This window comes from Rhinopithecus roxellana, chromosome 12 (genome assembly GCF_007565055.1).
Source record: "Rhinopithecus roxellana isolate Shanxi Qingling chromosome 12, ASM756505v1, whole genome shotgun sequence".
Classification (NCBI taxonomy): Eukaryota; Metazoa; Chordata; class Mammalia; order Primates; family Cercopithecidae; genus Rhinopithecus; species Rhinopithecus roxellana.
Window position 1 is genome coordinate 13623710 of NC_044560.1, and position 18502 is coordinate 13642211.

At 49.6% G+C, this 18502-nt stretch overlaps 1 protein-coding gene across 2 annotated transcripts in view; it reads left to right on the plus strand.

Annotated features, from left to right (window-relative positions):
* Positions 1-242: 242 nt before the first annotated feature.
* NCMAP (non-compact myelin associated protein) overlaps positions 243-18502 on the plus strand; it is a 51165-nt gene continuing 32905 nt past the window's right edge. Inside the window, exon 1 of one of the 2 annotated variants that reach the window (XM_010355727.2) lies at positions 243-295. Coding sequence is in view for 1 of the 2 variants with exons in the window: in XM_030941666.1 (XP_030797526.1) it covers positions 12162-12166 (5 nt within the window). In the remaining variant the exon portion in view is untranslated. Of the gene's footprint in view, positions 296-12117; positions 12167-18502 lie in introns of those variants that run through there. The other variant, XM_030941666.1, reaches the window with a different exon arrangement.

The following is an 18502-nucleotide window of genomic DNA, read 5'->3' on the forward strand; positions in this document are numbered from 1 at the left end:
AGCCTCCTGCTGGATTTCTCTACTGGACTGAGTGCCTGGGAGTGCCAGAGCCAGTCCCAAAAAGGACCCAGGCTCGGGGACACCACGGGGAGGCGCCGCCACTCCAGTGTGCGGGAACCTGGCACCCCCGGCGCGGCTCCCGGGCTCCCCGGGATCACCTGCACGGGGCGGGGCCGGGGGCGGGACGCCCCGGGCGGGGGCGGGATCCCCAGGGTGGCAGCGCGGGCGGCGGCGGGGACCCAGGCTGGGAGCGCGGCGGCGCCGGCGGGAGGCCGAGCAGGGCTCGACAGAGCAGGTAGGAGGCGTCTGGTCGCCCGGGCGCCCGGGGCTGCGAGGAGTGAGGAGCGGCCCGGCCTAGGTACGGTGGCTTCCTGTCCACCTGCCGACCGCGCTGGGCGAAGGAGGGCCAGGGGGTGGGGACGAGGGGTCCCCAGTCTCGCCACCACCTCTGTTGGAGGAACTGGGGTCTGCGCGGGAGGGCGTTGGTCCGGGGTGGTGGGAGGGAGGCTGACCGTCTCCAGTGGGTTTCCTTGTCCTCTCCTCACCCAAGCCTCTGGCGGAGGAGCCAAGGCTCGCTGGAAGAAAAGGGGGTCGACCTTGACCCGGCCTGGAGATGCAAGGAGCTTTTACCCACTTGGGGCCTTGTCCGCCTCATCTGTTAAATGGGCGCCTTGATGGGTCGGCCCTACGCAGAGGCCCCTCCGGAAGATCTGCGGTTCAGCGAGATGAAAAGCCATGGCAGAGAAGGAGCCCAGGGCTCTAGTTCCGATCCGCCGCACATTTGGAGAGGCTCGGGGGTCACTCATCCAACTGCGCTCCTGAGGAAGGATGCAGAGACGGCTCCAGTTCTCTGGGTATCCTTGTGGGAGGAGAAGATGGCTGTGTCAAATTTGAAGGCTGGATTAGAGAGACCAAGGCAGTCCTTGAGTCTGGGAGAAGATTCCGGAAGCCTCCTTGGAGGAGGTGGCATCTGAGTGGGGCAGGGAAAGGAAAGGTAGTGGTTAGGACCGCACTTTGGAGTCCCTGCTTTACCCCTCAGCCAAGGCCGTCCAACAGTCTCGGGCAAGTCCACACTTTTCTCTATGGTTCAGTTTGATGTGCTCCTTAAATGAAACAATTTCTCTGACAGATTAAATCAGATAATTCAGAAAGTGCTTAATACAGGGTTGGTATATAGTAGGCACTCCATAAACATAAGCTATTAATGCTGCTAGCAGCTGCTTGGGGGCAGGGATGATTCCTATTTGGTTCACCCTGATATCCCCAGCACCAGCACAGTGTCCAGCACGCAGTAGGTCTCAATACATATTTGTCCAATGAATGAATGAATGAGTATGAAGTACAATGCTTGACACAAATAGTGAATTTACAGATGGCTGGTTCTAAGAGGTGCATATGGATACCAGAGACAGTGGTCTAGGTGGATGGAACAGTTATAAGCATAAGCTCAGAGCAACAGATTATAGACAACCCCTCCTATGGTGCATGTGTGCATGTGTGTAAGTGTGTGTGTGCACGTGCGTGTGTTGGTGGTGGTAGTAGAAAGTGACAGGCACAGCCGGAGCACCGGGGTAGAGAAGGGCACTGGAATCCTGAGTCCTAGCAGCCCATGGGAATGGATGATGGAGCAGGAACTCTAAGTAGACCAATAGCTTTACTCATGTCCTCTAAGTGGGGAGATGGGAAAGAAAGTCGGTCAAGAGACACCAAAGGGCCATGAATGCCTGGTGGGAGGGGCAGAGGAAAAGGGAAGGGGCTTCCCATGACCCCTTCATGGCGTGGGGCATTCCTCACCTTGTCCCTGCCGGGCTCTTTGCTGGCTGGGGCCGAGGTGAGCTGTGGGGAGGCAGCATGGTGCCAAGCCAGCCAGCCACGGCGTGTGCGGTGAGCTGGGCATATAGTGAGCTGGGCTTGAGGAACTGGCTGGGCTCTGTGGGAATCTGGTGTAGTGGTTTCCTATCAACAGCTTATCCCCTGGGCCATTTCCTGGGCTCCATAGCACCATGTGGACTGTGGCCATTCCTGCCTGGAGCCAGGAAGGAGCTGTATCCTTGAGGTAGAGCCACTCTAAGCAAAGCTAGTTTTAGTTTTATGACGTCCTGGCAGGCAGCTGCAGTGGGTTTCCATCTCCCTGGGTTGACCAGGAATATGTGAGAAGCAAAGGTCTAAAGTGGAGGTGGAGACTGGAGGAGCACATCAACGGTCAGGAGGCGCTGGACCCCCTAAGAGGGCCAAGTTCGAAGCTTCTCCTTGTAACACTTTCCATAATTGCCAACAACCCTTGTTTAATATCTGTGTTTTGCCCTAAGCTCTAGAAAAGCAGGGAGCAAGCCTGCCTTGCTTCTCACTGTGTCCCCACCTAGCATGGCGTCTGGCTCACAGGAGGGGCTCAAGGAATCCATGTGGAATGCATTCACCCAGGCTGAGGGACAGGGCTTTTGGCTTTGAGAGAAGAGATTCTGACTAACTGACCACGAGCTTCTTGTTTCATTGTGTGGTCCCCCCACTGTCCCCACCCCCTGTCTCACATTTGGTACCTCCACTCTCTCTCCCACCATCACCAATGCCTCTTCTCAGAAAAGGATCTAGTGCTAGACCTTGACACCCGAGGGGGAGGCCTCACACTATCTGGCTGTTCCCGGAGCTGCCAGAGGAGAAAATGACGTCCAAGCTGAACACCCCCCACATCCTGTTGCTCCTGGGACACAGGGTCACGGTGTGTTAGAGGTGACAGGGTCTCTACAGGGAGCAGAGCACACTGTCACTCTCAGGGTTTGCAAACTGGAATCTGGATATGATGTTCAGAGTCATGTAGAGCTGGGGAAGGCCATTTCTCCTAACTCCAACTGCTTTCCACACTCAGCGGTGCAGTTCTCTGGGAATTGTAAATGCAGCAACACTTCCCTTTATTTTACAGTCTTCCAATAAATTGGGATGAAAGGTTAAAAAGAAAAGAAAAAGAAAGGTAAAGTGGATTTTAAGTTGCCCAATAAACTCTTTTAATTTCTTAAAAAAAAAAAAAACCCTCATGTATAATGAAAAGAAAGACCCAAAATTACATCTAGTCTCCTGACTTTTAAAAAGATATATATTTGATGTTGAAGAGAAATATCCAAAACAGAACTTCTGTAACTTGGGCTAAACCTGTTGCTGGCCAGAAATGCCTGTGGCAAGATGTCCACTTTGCACGCTGCTGTCCAAGGGCCTCTGAAGTCAGCCCGGAAGCAGCAACTGGTTTGTTTCTCCTGGACAACCTCCAAGCCTCGTTCTAGTTCCCCTATCGGTTTCCCCATCACCATCCATCCAGTCTCCTGAGGCAGTCGTTGGCACCTCGGCCCCTGGAGTCCTGCTCTTTGCTTTGGGACCTAGCAGGATGGATGTCTTGCTGTTTACACTGAAATGAATTCCTAATCAGAAGTATAGATCCCATGTGGGCAGGAGGAGGCAGGAAGAAGGAAGGGGACTGAGTCAAGAAAAGAGCCAGCAGTGAGTCTCGGTGGATTCCTGAGCAGCGCAGGGGTGTAGGTGAAGCTGAGGGGGTGGAACCACAGCTGGAGCTGGATAGTGGGACCTTCTCATGTGGTTTGAAATTCCCCGAGGTAGTGGCTGCAGTTTAGTCTAAGGAAGGAACAGAGGGTGTGCCAACCTCTAAGACAGAGAAGCCTGTTCTCTAGCTGGGCTCAGGCCTTCTCCGAGGGGCCTCCTGCCTGCGCTGGACACACCTGAACTATGGAGGCCCTTGTGGGGCCGGTACCTGCCTGGGGCCTCTGGGCTTGGAGGGCTTTGCTCCAAATAACAGCCCCGAGGAGGCGGAGATGAGCAGGGTGTTAAGCCCTGTACTCTGCCTCAAGCCACATCACCTCTCTGAGCCTCAGTTTCCTAATTTAACCAGAGACGACAGTACCCTCTGCAATCACCTATTAAGAATTTGTGGCCAGGCGCGGTGGCTCACGTCTGTAATCCCAGCACTTTGGGAGGCTGAGGCAGGCGGATCACAAAGTCAGGAGATCAAGACCATCCTGGCTAACACGGTGAAAATCCGTGTCTACTAAAAATACAAAAAATTAGCCAGGGCCGGGCGCGGTGGCTCAAGCCTGTAATCCCAGCACTTTGGGAGGCCGAGACGGGTGGATCACGAGGTCAGGAGATCGAGACCATCCTGGCCTACACGGTGAAACCCCGTCTCTACCAAAAAATACAAAAAACTAGCCGGGCGAGATGGCGGGCGCCTGTAGTCCCAGCTACTTGGGAGGCTGAGGCAGGAGAATGGCGTAAACCCGGGAGGCGGAGCTTGCAGTGAGCCGAGATCCAGCCACTGCACTCCAGCCTGGGCGACAGAGCGAGACTCCGTCTTAAAAAAAAAAAAAAAAATTAGCCAGGCGTGGTGGCGGGCGCCTGTAGTCCCAGCTACTCGGGAGCCTGAGGCAGGAGAATGGTGTAAACCCGGGAGGCGGAGCTTGCAGTGAGCCCAGATCGGGCCACTGCACTCCAGCCTGGGCAACAGAGCCAGACTCCACCTCAAAAAAAAAAAAAAAAAAAAAGTTTCCCTTTGCCTCCGAAGAAACTTGTGACTGGGGAGCTACCTTTTGGGGCAAACAACCTCAGGATTTAAAAATTCCTCCCAGAATTCCCTCATTATTGGTTCATTCATTTGTTCATTGACTTGGCCCACCTCTTCAGTGCTTGCTAACACCTGCACTGGGAATTCAGAAAGAGCTCTTTTGGCTGCCTGTCTGGGTTCTTGCACACCCCAAAACACAGTGGCCTTGCTTTGAAGTTTTCATCTGTTCCTCCCCCTGGGGTATTTCCTTAGTCTGTCGTGTAATAAAAACAAATGTGGGCCCAGGGTGGTGGCTCATGCCAAGGCAGGAGGATCACTTGAGCCCAGGAGTTTGAGACCAGTCTGGCCAACATAGGGAGACCCTGTCTCTACAAATAGCAAAAACTTTAGCAAGCGTGGTGTTGTGCGCCTGTGGTCCCAGCTACTCAGGAGGCTGAGGTGGGAGAATCAAGCCCAGGAGGTTGAGGCTGTCGTGAGCCGTGATGGCACCACTGCACTCCAGCCTGGGTGACAGACCCTATCTCATAGAAAAAAAAAAAAGAGCAATCGTGCGACTTCCCCTCACTGCTGTGCCCAATCCCATGACCCTCCTGGAGGTTTCCTAAGGTTTCAATTTGTAGTTCATAGAGGAAAACAAATGGTTAACTTGCTTGCCGAGAGCTTCTTAGGTGCCCACACAGTGCTGAGTGCTATACAAGCCCTGGCCCTTTACACCCCAGAGATGAGTATTATTGTTCCATGGTGTCCTTGGGGATACATTCTGACTTCCCTGAGCCTGGGGCAATTTTGCCTTCATGGGCCCCAAGCCCCATAAGAAATACTTAAAATCATCCCGGTGCAATGACTCACGCCTATAATCCCAGCACTTTGGGAGGTCAAGGAGGGCGGATCACCTGAGGTCAGGAGTTCGAGACCAGCCTGGCCAGTACGGTGAAACCCCGTCTCTACTAAAAATACAAAAAAAAAAAAAAAAAAAAAATAGCTGGGCGTGGTGGCGGGCACCTGTAATCTCAGCTACTTGGAAGGCTGAGGCAGGAGAATCGTTTGAATGGGGAAGGCAGAGGTTGCAGTGAGTCAAGATCGCACCATTGCACTCCAGCCTGGGTGACAAGAGTGAAAGTCTGTTTCAAAAAAAGAAAAAGAAATATTTACAATGTTATTTATATGACTGCATGGGTATATCAAAACATCTTCTTCAACCTGAAAGTCACTTTTTCCTCTGGATTTTAAAAGAAATGAAAACATTTTTTGTGGGCCCCTAAAAGTACTCTGGGCATGATGCCACCTGCACCTAATGGAGACATGGGTCCTCCAGCCAACAAGAAAAGGGATGAAACTCCAGCCCGGCCCAACGCTGTGGAAGCTCTAACCTCACAGTACTGCCTTCAGCAAGAAAGAAGGAAGGGAGGGGCCAGTCACGGTGGCTCATGCCTGTAATCCCAGCACTTTGGGAGGCTGAGACGGGCAGATCACCTGAGGTCAGGAGTTCGAGGCCAGCCTGGCCAACATAGTGAAACCCTGTCTCTACTTAAAATAAAAAATTAGCCAGGTGTGGTGGGTACTCACCTGTAATACCCCTACTAGGGATGCTGAGGGAGGAGAATTGCTTGAATCTGGGAGGCGGAAGTTGCAGTGAGCTGAGATCACACCACTGCACTCCAGTCTGGGGACAAGAGCGAGACTTTATCTCAAAAAAAAAAAAAAAGGAAGGCGGGGAGGGACGAAGAACTGGAGAAGGAGACGGGTTATCCAAAATCTGAACACCTTTAATGATATTAATAGTTCCTGCTAGAAAATGAACCTTGGTATGTTTCTTTGCCTTGCTGCTTTTTACCTCAACTTTTTTTTTGTTGTTGTTGTTGTTGTTTGTTTTTGTTTTTTTTTTTGTTTTGAGACGGAGTCTCGCTCTGTTGCCCAGGCTGGAGTGCAGTGGCTGGATCTCAGCTCACTGCAAGCTCCGCCTCCCGGGTTTACGCCATTCTCCTGCCTCAGCCTCCCAAGTAGCTGGGACTACAGGCGCCCGCCAACTCGCTCGGCTAGTTTTTTGTATTTTTTAGTAGAGACGGGGTTTCGCCGTGTTAGCTAGGTTGGTCTCGATCTCCTGACCTCGCGATCCACCCGTCTCAGCCTCCCAAAGTGCTGGGATTACAGGCTTGAGGCACCGCGCCCGGCCAACCTCAACTTTTTAAGAGCCACGCCCACTCAATCCTCTTTCTTTGAAATTCTGAATGTTCTGTCTCCTAAGGGTAACTGGTTTGCCCAGAGGATGAAAAGCAATTCATTTATCTTTTTTCTAAACAGCTCCAAGTTCCTCATTCCCAGTAACAGCGTCATTAGTCACAGTAACGACAACAATAATTAACATTTTTGAGAGCCTTCAACATGCCAGGCATTCTACGTATCACTTTGCAGCCTTGTCTCCTGATACACCTTAGGAACCCTATAAATTAGTGCTATTATCATCTCCATCTTGCAGATGAAGAAACTGAGGCTTGGAAAGACTAAGCGAGTTGCCCAGCTGGCAGTGCCAACATGGATCCAAGTCTGTTAGTTTGTTGTCAGACTGTAACCTCCCTGAGGGTGAGGACTGTGCCCGGTTCCCCACTGTCTCCCTATCACCCAACACAATGCCCGCCACATACCAGCTTTCAATGTGGAATGAACGAATGCTTGACAGACCCCAGAGCCTGAACTCTTGCCCTTTCCACTGTTCTGTCCTTCAGAGAAGCTCACCTGCTTCGGGTCCCCTGCTCTTTGTCTTGAAACAATCACTGCCTGTCACTTTGGTGCAGATATTGGCAGCTATAGCTCTGCTGGAGTGAGGAATTATAAAAACAGGCAAGGGATCAGGCATTGACTTCCCCACTAATACCCCTAAAGTCCCATCCCCACCCCCAGCTGGGAGAATCTCCCAAGCAGAGTCTACCTCCTACTGAGCCTGCTTTTCTCTGGGAACGTAAAGGTGAAGCTGGCAGAGTGCCAGGCAGAAAAGCCAAGGATGCTTGCATGGCTTCCTGCCCTGGGGCTCATCCCTTCCCCCTCCTTATGCCCTTTCTCCAGGGCACATTACCAGACAGAGAGCTGGCATCCCTGGGGGGACATGAACTCACCTGCTGGAATAATTAGACACTTGAGAAGTGCAGCTACTACAAAAGAAAGATAAATCAAACCACATATGCCATTCAGAGCAGAATTATTGAAGCAGATGGACCAAGATTTTAAAGTAAAGCATGATTATACTTAAGGAGGTAAAGGAAGAAATTCATGAAATAATGTAAGAACAAGAAATCACAGGCACTTCCCTTTCTCAGCTATCACTGAGAAAGCAACAGTGGCCAAAATGAAATTCAGTGACTTGGCCGGGCATGGTGGCTCACACCTGTAGTCCCAGCAATTTGGGAGGCTGAGGTGGGCAGATCACCTGAGGTCGGGAGTTCAAGACCAGCCTGACCAACACGGGGAAACCCCGTCTCTACTAAAAATACAAAATTAGCTGGGCATGGTGGTGCATGCCTGTAATCCCAGCTACTTCGGGAGGCTGAGGCAGGAGAATCGCTTGAACCCGGGAGGCGGAGGTCGCGGTGAGCCCAGATCACGCCATTGTACTCCAGCCTAGGCAACAACAAAGAAACTTCTTCTCAAAAACAAAAACAAACAAACAAAAACAGAAATTAAGGGACTTCTGAAAGTCAAGAAATCTTTGTGTCTCTCACAAGAACCATAAGCAGTATCGTTATGCAGCTTCCCATATTTACAGGAAGATTATGTCTTCTCCTCTTTCCAAAGAGCTGAGACAGAAATATAATGTTCGGTCCATGCCCATCTGAAAGGATGAAGAAGCTCAGTTTGCACAAGGACACTACAGAGGTCAGCAAATTAGCAAAGTGGTCCAAGTTTGTGGGAAGAAATATGTTATCTGCACTGGACATGTGCAGGGGGAGAAGGCTGGTCATTCGCCCCAGCAGGGTGCTTAACCCTGAACGAAGACTGAAATCCTTGAGCAGAAAGCTAAATCTCACCAAGTAGGAATAGAAAGCCCAAATACAAGGAAAATGCAATTGGGAAGATGTAGGAATAAAGTAATCTTACATACAGCTTTCATTTAAAAAACTGCTGCAATGAAGAGGAAAAAAAGAAGTCATAAGAGAGAACCAAGCCAAAACATTAGCTATGAAAAATTTAAGATTTAAAAAATAAAAGACATAATAGATGGCCTGAATATCAGGATGGATACAACTGAAGAATTTGCGAGTAGATAGGATGATCAGATTGAGGATTATCCCCAAAAGCAACAGGGAAAGAAACAGAGACAACACATAGAAAAGAAAAGCTGAGAGAGGCCAGGCGCAGTGGCTCACGCCTGTAATCCCAGCATTTTGGGAGGCCGAGGCAGGTAGATCATTTGAGGTCAGGAGTTTGAGACCAGCCTGGCCAACATGGTAAAACCCCATCACTACTAAAAATACAAAAATTAGCTGAGTGTGGTGGTGGAAGCCTGTAATCCCAGCTATTGGGGAGGCTGAGGCCAGAGGAGGATCACTTGAACCTGGGAGATTGGAGGTTGCAGTGACCTGAAATCATGCCACTGCACTCTAGCCTGGGCAACACACTGAGACTCTGTCTCAAAAAAAAAAAAAAAAAAAAAGCTGAGAGAGATGGAGAATAGACGTACGATTCCCAAGATGAAAGAAAAATAAAAGTGGAGATGAGGAAATAAATAATTGAAGAAATAATGGAGATTTAAATGTTTCAAAATTTTTTTTAAATGAGTGCAGATTGAAAGGGCTCATAGAGTAACCAACAGTAGAAAAGAATAAGGAAAAATTCACACATAGGTATCATGGAGAAATTAAGAATATGAAAGACCAGGAAGAAGAGCAGGGAGAAATAACAGATGGTGTACAAAGGAACAAGAATTGGATTGGCATTATACTTCTCAACAGCAATACCCGATAAAGAAAGTCAAAGAAGTGATGTCACTAGTAATTTAAAAAAAAGAACTCTTTCAATCCAGAATTTTAAAGCCAGCCAATTTGTCATTTGTCATTCAAACATGAGGTCACAATAAAAATATTCTTAGGCAAATAAAGCCGCAGAAGGTGGAATACACAAAGACCCACATTGAAAATACTCTTGCAGGAAATAAATAATAAAAGAAATGTTCAGGAGATCCTGCAAGAGCTGTGGGAAGTCAGGCTTCAGTGCAATACTTGGCATTTTAGGCAGGCTGGGATTTTATACACCTCGTTTTTTGGTTTTTTGGTTTTGTTTTTGTTTTTAATATAGGAAAGGCTAGAGGCTCCCAAAATACTGCAGAACTGGCCAGACTGGGGAGCTGCAGCATCTGCCATAGCTAGGAAAGTGGAAGAATCTCAAAGCTGCCCTGGAGATTGAAACTGAACTTGACAGGGAACTGTTGAATTCAAGGACACATACATCCTGGATCCAGTGACCTGGAAGCTGATACACTGTAACTGCCCAGATATTGGAACCCACAGTCTGGGTACCAATGTCACTGCAACACTTGTTCATCTTTTCAACAAGGAGAGAGTGAACTCTGGGCTTGGACAGTTTGGGAGGTGACACTGTCTAGCTAAAATTTAATGACATTGATCTATTTCATCTAATTTGTGTCATTGTTACCTTCTATTAATGGCAAGTGACACTGGTTTTCCATTTCTAGAAGCGATAGAAGATTGTGTGTGTGTGTGTGTTATGTGTGTGTGTGTTTTGAGATAGAGTCTCACTCTGTCACCTAGGCTGGAGTGCAGTAGCCTGATCATGGCTCACTGCAGCCTCTACCTCCTGGTTCAATCAATCCACCCACCTCACTTCTTTGACTTCCTTTATCGGGTATTGCTGTTGAGAAGTATAATGCCAACCTGATTTTTGTTCCTTTGTATGGCATCTGTTATTTCTTCCTGCTCTTCTTCCTAGTCTTTCATATTCTTAATTTCACCAGCCTCTCGAGTAGGTGAGACTACAGGTGCGCACCACCACACCTGGCTAATTTGTATGTGTGTGTGTGTGTGTGTGTATGTGTTTTGTAGAGACAGGGTCTCACTGTGTTGCCCAGTGATATGGTTAGGCTTTGTGTCTCCACCCAAATTTCATTTTGAATTGTAATCCCCTTAATACCCACTTGTCGAGGGAGAGACCAGATGGAGGTCATTGAATCACTGTGGTGGTTTCCTGCATGCTGTTCTCATGATAGTGAGTGAGTTCTCATGAGATCTGATGGTTCTGTAAGGGGCTCTTCCCCTTTCGCTTGGCACTTCTCCTACCTGCCGCCTTGTGAAGAAGTTACCTTGCTTCCCCTTCTCCTTCCTCCATGATTGTAAGTTTCCTGAGGCCTCCACAGCCATGCTGGACTTCGAGTCAGTTAAACCTCTTTCCTTTATAAATGACCCAGTCTTGGGCAGTTCTTTATAGCAGTAAGAAAACAAACTAATGTTCCCAGGCTGGTCTCTAACTCCTGGGCTCAAGTGATCCTCCCACTTCAGCCTCCCCAAATGCTGGGATGACAGGTATGAGCCATGCGCCTGGCCATTTCTGACATATTCTAGTGGTCTAAGCAGTCACAGGGCCCACCCAGACTCAAGGGAGTGGAGAAATGGACTCTGCCTCTTGATGTGGACCATGGCCGGGTCACACTGCAGGAGAGAATATGGAATGGGAGATATTATGAGGCTGTCTTTGGAAACTGCAATTTGCATAGCTGGGAAGCACTGGTGAGTTTTGGAGACAGGAAATTGCTCTTTCTGCCTGGCGGGGGAAGGGAGGAGGAGACAGGGGCTGGTGGAATAAGACTGAGGCAAGTTCATGGAAGACCTTGATTCCCACAACAGATCATTAGAACTTTATTCTGTAGCAAGTTGGAAATGATCATTGCTATTGGAACAATGTAGAAACCGTGCAGAAAGCAAAGGTCTGTAATTCTAGTTCCTTCAACAGGTGGCTCCCCAGGGAAGAGGCTGGAGGCTTCTATTTCTTCACAGTCACATATCCCAGCCCCACAATGGCATAAAAAGCACACCGCCTCAAATCCACTAAGCATTTATTAGACAATTATTGTATGCTGGGTACAATGCCAGGCCAGGCACTGTGGAGGTGAGTCTATGATTCATAAACCTGAATCCTGGAAACTCCAGTCCATAGCTTCTAGATTCCCTCTTGGATGACTTGTGGCCCAAAAACCCTTTGCCTTTGCAGGGACAAATATCCTGTTTTTTTTTTTTTTTTTTTTTTTTTTTACTAGGAAAATATCCAATATCCAATGTAAAAGTACAAAGGAGGCTGTGATTTGCCCCTTGAGTCCACATGGAGCTGAGAGGGCCCAGGCCCTGAGCTCAGGGAGCCGGACCCCAGAGTCAAGCGTATGTTCGGAACCAACCCATCCTCAGGTACCTGCCTAAGCCCATCTCTTCCATGCAGCCTATATGCACGCACGCATTCACGCATTTATTCATTCAAGTGCCTTCTAAATGGCAGGCCTTGTGCTGGGTGCTGGCAGGATGGCTATAACTAAGGCAGATCTGTCCCCCAGGGAGCACCTAGAATAGAAAGGAAGCTGGACCTCCCTACCGATAACAACACTTTCATGTGGTAAGTGCTATCACTAAGGTACCTATGAGATGCTGTGAAGAGTCTCAGAGGAGCCTGACCTCCTTGAGATAGGAGGAGAGGCTTTGGGCAGGTCTTGGAGAAAAAGGAGCTGAGATGATCAGCACCCACTAGGCCCAGGCATTCTGCTAGGGGGTTAGCGTGCCCTGCTAAAGTGACTTAGGCACACCAAACCCTTACACAGGCCTGGTCGATACAGTAAGGCTAAGTGATTGACACTTAATATTAACAATTATCATCTCCTCTGAGTGTCACAAGAAAACTAGAGAGGAGTCACAAAGCCTCCTTTACGGTTGAGGAAACAGGCATGGAGGCAAAGTCGTGAGCCCAAGGGGACACGACTAAGCCGGAGTTCAATCCCCAGTTTAATTCTAAAGCCCTTATCTCTGTCTACTGCACCCCCTTTCTAGTTCATGGAGGACATTCCCAAAGAGGGGACAAATCTTGGGGAAAACTCAGGAGTCTCAAGGAGCCGCGGTGTGGAGTATGTGGGTGCCCAGATGGGATGGGAGAGGAGGCAGGAGAGAGGTGACGGGGAATGAATTGTAAAGGGCATTGAATACCAGGTGGGGTAGGAGAGTGGGCTCGATTCTATCCATAGAGAGAGTCTACCAAGGCTTCCGCGACGCCCTGGCCGTACTGGAATCTCTCCTTCCAGGTCACACTCCCGTGACCGCTCGTCACCTAATTAGGCACCGGCCTGTGACCCGTTCACATCCTTCCAGGCAGGGCTGGGCCTGGAACACGGGGCAACTCACAGCCCAGAGCTTCCTCCTTGTCACGGCCTCTCTCTCAGCTGTGGTATTTGCTCAGAACCTGAGCCCGGGGGCAGAGAGCACAGAAATATTTATTTATGTCACTGCCAACCCTGCCTCCTGGAGGCCCCAGTGAGGCACCTCACAGAGAAGCTCAGTTATGTAACTCGGAGTTGACACAGCAGGAAGGAGAGGGAAACAAGTTCTAGTTATTCCTTTTTCTGTCTTAGACACATTTGGAAACTGGATGGCTTGACATTGCCCTCTCTTCTTCCCCCCTCGCCTTACTGACCTGGGGTCCTCGGGAACCTCGGTGGTGCTAGATCCGTTGCTGATTTTAACCTCGATTCTCGTGTGGCTGGGGGTTTGGGGAGCTCTTCCTAGAGGTGGAGGAGGGGAGAGAAAGGAAATGTATTAAAGGGCTGCTTTGTGCCAAACACTGCCAGAGACTTTATATTTACTTTTAGTGGTAGTAGTATTAAACAGCAACCCCATGAAGAGGGTACTGTTATTACCTCCACTTTACAGAAAAGGAGATGTAAGCACAGAGAGGGTAAGTAACTTTCTGAAGGCCACCCAGCCGAGCCAGGTCAGTTTGGCTATGACCACTACTGGTTCATTTTCAAGCATCTCAAACTGAATCCATAACAAACTAATCCCATAATAGGGGTCCTTTTTGTTGTTGTTGTTAGAGGCGGGGGTCTTGATATATTGCCCAGGCTGGACTCAAACTCCTGGGCTCAAGTGATCTCCCACCTCAACCTCTAGATGGGACCACAGGTGTGAGCCACCACGCCTGGCTAATTTTTTTTTTTTTTTTTTTGTAGAGACGGGGTCTCCTTATGTTGCCCAGGCTGCTCTCGAACTCCTGAGCTCAAGCAGTCTGCCCACCTTGGCCTCCCAAACTGCTGGGATTACAGGCATGAGTCATCACGCCCAGCCTAGAAATTTTAACAAACAATATGCTTTTTGCTTAGGGTGGAGAGACACTCAAATAAACATAAAGTAAGTTAGACCCCATCTCTACCAAAAAGAAAAAAGTAAAAATTAGTCGAGTGCAGTGTTGTGCACCTGTAGTTCCAGCTGCTTGGGAGGTGCAGATGGGAGGATCCCTTGAGCTGGGGAAGTCAAGGCTGCAGTGAACCGTGATTGCACCACTGCACTCCAGCCTGGGCAACACAGCAAAATCTCACTCGAAAACTAAACACATAAAAAAACAAACAAAGTACTTAACAGGGGGCTTAGCACTTAGAACTAAGTACATACAAGCTATTATTATATTCCTAGGACTCAGATCCAGGTCAGTCTGACCCCACAGCCGAAGAGTTTAATGACCCCATGGTGCCACTCAGATTCCACTGCTCCAGGTGGCCTGCCCTCCCCCAGGCCCCTGCTCAGCACCCTCAGCCTTTGAGCTCACAGCACCTCTTTGTTAGTGTCACATCTGCCTCCTGGTGATGCAGACCACACATGGGGGAAGGCACATGCCAGGTGCCCTGTACCCAATCCTTGCTCAGTACCACAGTCTCTAGCTCCTAATATATGATTAATGGATATTTCCTGAATGAATGAATGTATGAACAAAGGAATGAGTTGGTGTTGGTAGGAGAAGGGTGTGGGTGGTGGACACTTACCACCCAGTCATAATTGCTCCTGGGCACCTCTGCTATGCCCACCACTGGGCATGGCCTTCATGTTTTCAGTCCTATTGGATCCTCATCAAATCCCATTTTGCTTCACACCCAGGGACACTGAGACTTCTCTTGGAGTTCTCAGCGTCCTTGGGTATAAAGCAAAGAGAGAAGGACAGAGTATGATTTGGTGTTGTCCAATATAATGTGAGCCACATATGTAATTGTAAATGTCCTGGTAGCCACATTAAAAAAGTAAAAAGAGGGCTGGGCACTGGTGGCCCAGCACTTTCGGAGGCCGAGGCAGGCAGATCACAGGGTCAGGAGATCGAGACCATCCTGACTAACACAGTGAAACTTTGTCTCTACTAAAAATACAAAAAATTAGCCAGGTGTGGTGGCGGGTGCCTGTAGGTCCCAGCTACTCAGGAGGCTGAGGCAGGAGAATGGCGTGAACCCAGGAGGCAGAGCTTGCAGTGAGCCGAGATGGCGCCGCTGCACTCCAGTCTGGGCGACAGAGCAAGACTCTGTCTCAAAAAAAATAATAATAAAATAAAATAAAATACAAAAATTAGCCAGGCATAGTGGTGGATGGCTGCAATCCTAGCTACTTGGGAGGCTGAGGCAGGAGAATCACTTGAACCCAGGAGGCTAGGGTTGCAGTGAACCTGACATCATGGCATTGCTCTCCAGCCTGGGTGACAGAGCAAGACTCCATGTTAAGAAAGAAAGGAAGGAAGGAAGGAAGGAAGGAAGGAAGGAAGGAAGGAAGGAAGGAAGGAAGGAAGAGGGTAAATTTTGATATTTTATATAGCTCAGTGTATTCCAAATATGAACATTTCCACATGTAATCAATAGAAAAAAATCATTATATATACACATTATATATAATACGTATTATATATATACATATATAATACATATATACATATATGTGTGTATATATGTGTGTGTGTGTGTGTGTGTGTATATATATATATATATTTTTTTCTTTGAGATGGAGTCTTGCTCTGTCACCCAGGCTGGAGTGTGGTGGCATGATCTCAGCTCACTGCCTCTGCCTCCCGGGTTCAAGCGATTCTCCTACCTCAGCCTCCTGAGTAGCTGGGATTACAGGTGCGCACCACCACACCTGGCTAATTTTTGTATTTTTAGTAGAGACGAGGTTTCACCATATTGGCCAGGCTGGTCACAAACTCCTGACCTTAAGTGATCCGCCTACCTCGGCCTCCCAAATTGTTGGGATTACAGGCATGAGCCACCGGGCCCAGCAAAAAAAATTATGAATGAGATGTGTTACATTCTTTTATTTTGTCCTAAATCCTTGTAATCCCATGGGCATTTTGCACTTAAAATACATTGTAACTCACAGCAGCCACATTTGAGAAGGCTCAAATAGCCATGTGTGACCAGGGGCCACCACACTGGACAGCACAGATCTAGATGCTGCTGGGTGGTGAAAGCCTGGCTGAGGACTGGGACTTCATTCACCTTAGCTGATGAGTAGCCACCCAAGGTTGGGGCAGTGGCGAGCATGGTCAGATGTGTTTCTAGAAAGTCCTCTGGGGTGGCTGTACAGCTGATGGATTTTAAGGTGAGAGGGCTTTTCTGTCCTCTCCACCGTAGGGTGGATGGATCACACTGAGGGTTCCCCACTGGGATATGACGTGGAGGTGGAGATGGGCTCCGCATCCCCAAGAAGGACTCTCCCGTCCAAGGTAAATGTCAGGTCTGAGGCTCCGACCCCCATCAGCCCCTTCCTTCCTGTGCCTCTGACCTGCTCTTTCCCGAGGCAGTCAGTGGTCACTGAATGGTGCAGGTTGGGGCTGAGCTTGGCACCTGCTATGGTTCATGGGTAACAGATATGGTTCTGGGTAGCTCAGTGAGGAAGTGAAGAACCTGCTAGCCCCGCCTGGCCAAGCTCCCCCTGCCAGGCCAGCTCTGGACACACCAGCTGACAGATGCACACTCGCTTGCATACTTGCCCACACACTCGCTGCCCCTCCCCACGGCTCAGCCCCCGCCCCCTAGGAGTACACAGGCCCCCTGGAGAGCTCAGCACACCAGCACACCCACCACATCCTTCTCCAAACCTCTTTCCTGCTGCTGTTTGCATTTCCTGGACCCCCGGCTCACACTTGCCTCGCACGTTCCACACGTCCTAAAAGTCTCTTCCACTTTTCCTCTGACACATCAAGGAGTGGGCAGGATGGGTGCTGCCAGGCCCTGGTTTGGGAAGCAGAAAACTGGATCCCAATCCTGCCCCAGTAGCTCTGTGATTTTGGATGATTAACTCAGTCTCTCAGCCTCAGTGACCCTGGGTGTGAAGCAGAATGGAGTTTGATAAGGATCCAATGGGACTGTGAACAGGAAGCCCGTGCCCAGTGGTGGGCATGGAAGGGGTGCTCAGAAGGAACAATCATGACTGGGTGGTAAGTGTCCGTGCTCTACACCCCAGGTCTGGGAAAGCCAGGCCCTGCTCACACACCTCCACGCCTGTCTACGGGGCAGACCTGGGTCTTCCCAGCCTTCACACCTGAGGTTCTCCCGGGTCCCATCAGCCTTCAGGGACAGGACTCATACCACATTGAAACCAGGCGGTTCGGCTCAAACACGGACCCCTGAGCTCAGCTCTGTAGAGGGCGAGGCGTCAGTGTCTATGATGGTTAATTTTAGGTATCAACTTGACTGGGGCTGGGTGCAGTGGCTCACGCCTGTAATCCCAGCACTTTGAGAGGCCAAGGTGGTGGATCACGAGGTCAAGAGTTTGAGACCAACCTGGCCAAAATGGCAAAACCCCGTCTCTACTAAAAATACAGAAATTAGCCAGGCGTGGCAGTGCATGCCTGTAATCCCAGCTACTCAGGAGGCTGAGGCAGGAGACTCACTTGAACCTGGGAGGCAGAGGTTGCAGTGAGCGAAGATCACACCATTGCGCTCCAGCATGAGTGACATAACAAGACTCTGTCCCCCCTGCAAAAAAGAAACAAAAACAAAACAAAAACTTGACTGGACTGAGAAGCCTAGAAACCAGCCAGGTGTGGCAGCTCACACCTGGAATCCCAGAACTTTGGGAGGCCAAAGTAGGAGGCTCTCTTGAGCCCAGGAGTTCGAGACCAGCCTGGGCAACATAGTAAAACCCCATCTCCACAAAAAATATAATTAAAATTAGAAAAGAAACCTAGAAACCTGGTAAAGCATTATTTTGGGGCGTGTCTGTGATGGTGTTTCCAGAAGAGATTAGCGAGCGAGTCTGAGTGAACTAGATAGGGAAGATCCGCTCTCAGTGTGGGTGACACCATGCACTCTGCTGGGGACCCAGAGAGGACAAAAAACAGGAAAAAGGGGGAATGTGTCAGTCTAGCTCCTGGAGCTGGGATACGCTCATCTCCTGTGTTGCATAGCAGAACTCTAGGTCCCCCGGCCCTTGGACTCTAGGACTCACATAGTGGCCCCCAGGTGCTCAAGCCTTCAGCCTGGGACTGAGAGGGTTTTTGTTTGTTTGTTTGTTTGTTTGTTTTTGAGACGGAGTCTTGCTCTGTTGCCTAGGCTAGAATGCAGTGGTACAATCTTGGCTCACTGCAATCTCTGTTTCCCGGGTTGAAGTGATTTTCCTGCCTCAGCCTGCTGAGTAGCTGGGATTACAGGTGCCTGCCACCATGCCCAGCTAATTTTTGTATTTTTAGTGGAGACAGGGTTTCACCATGTTGGCTAGGCTGGTCTCGAACTCCTGACCTCAAGTGCTGGGATTACAGGAGTGAGCCACCGCACCCGGCCAATGGGACTGAGAGTTATATCATCGGTGTCCCTGGTGCTGAGGCCTTCGGGCTTGGACTGAGCCATGCTCCTTATGTCCCAAGGTCCTCAGCTTGCAGATGGCCTGTCACCGGACTTCTCAGCCTCCGCAATCGCATGAGCCCATTCCCCTAGTA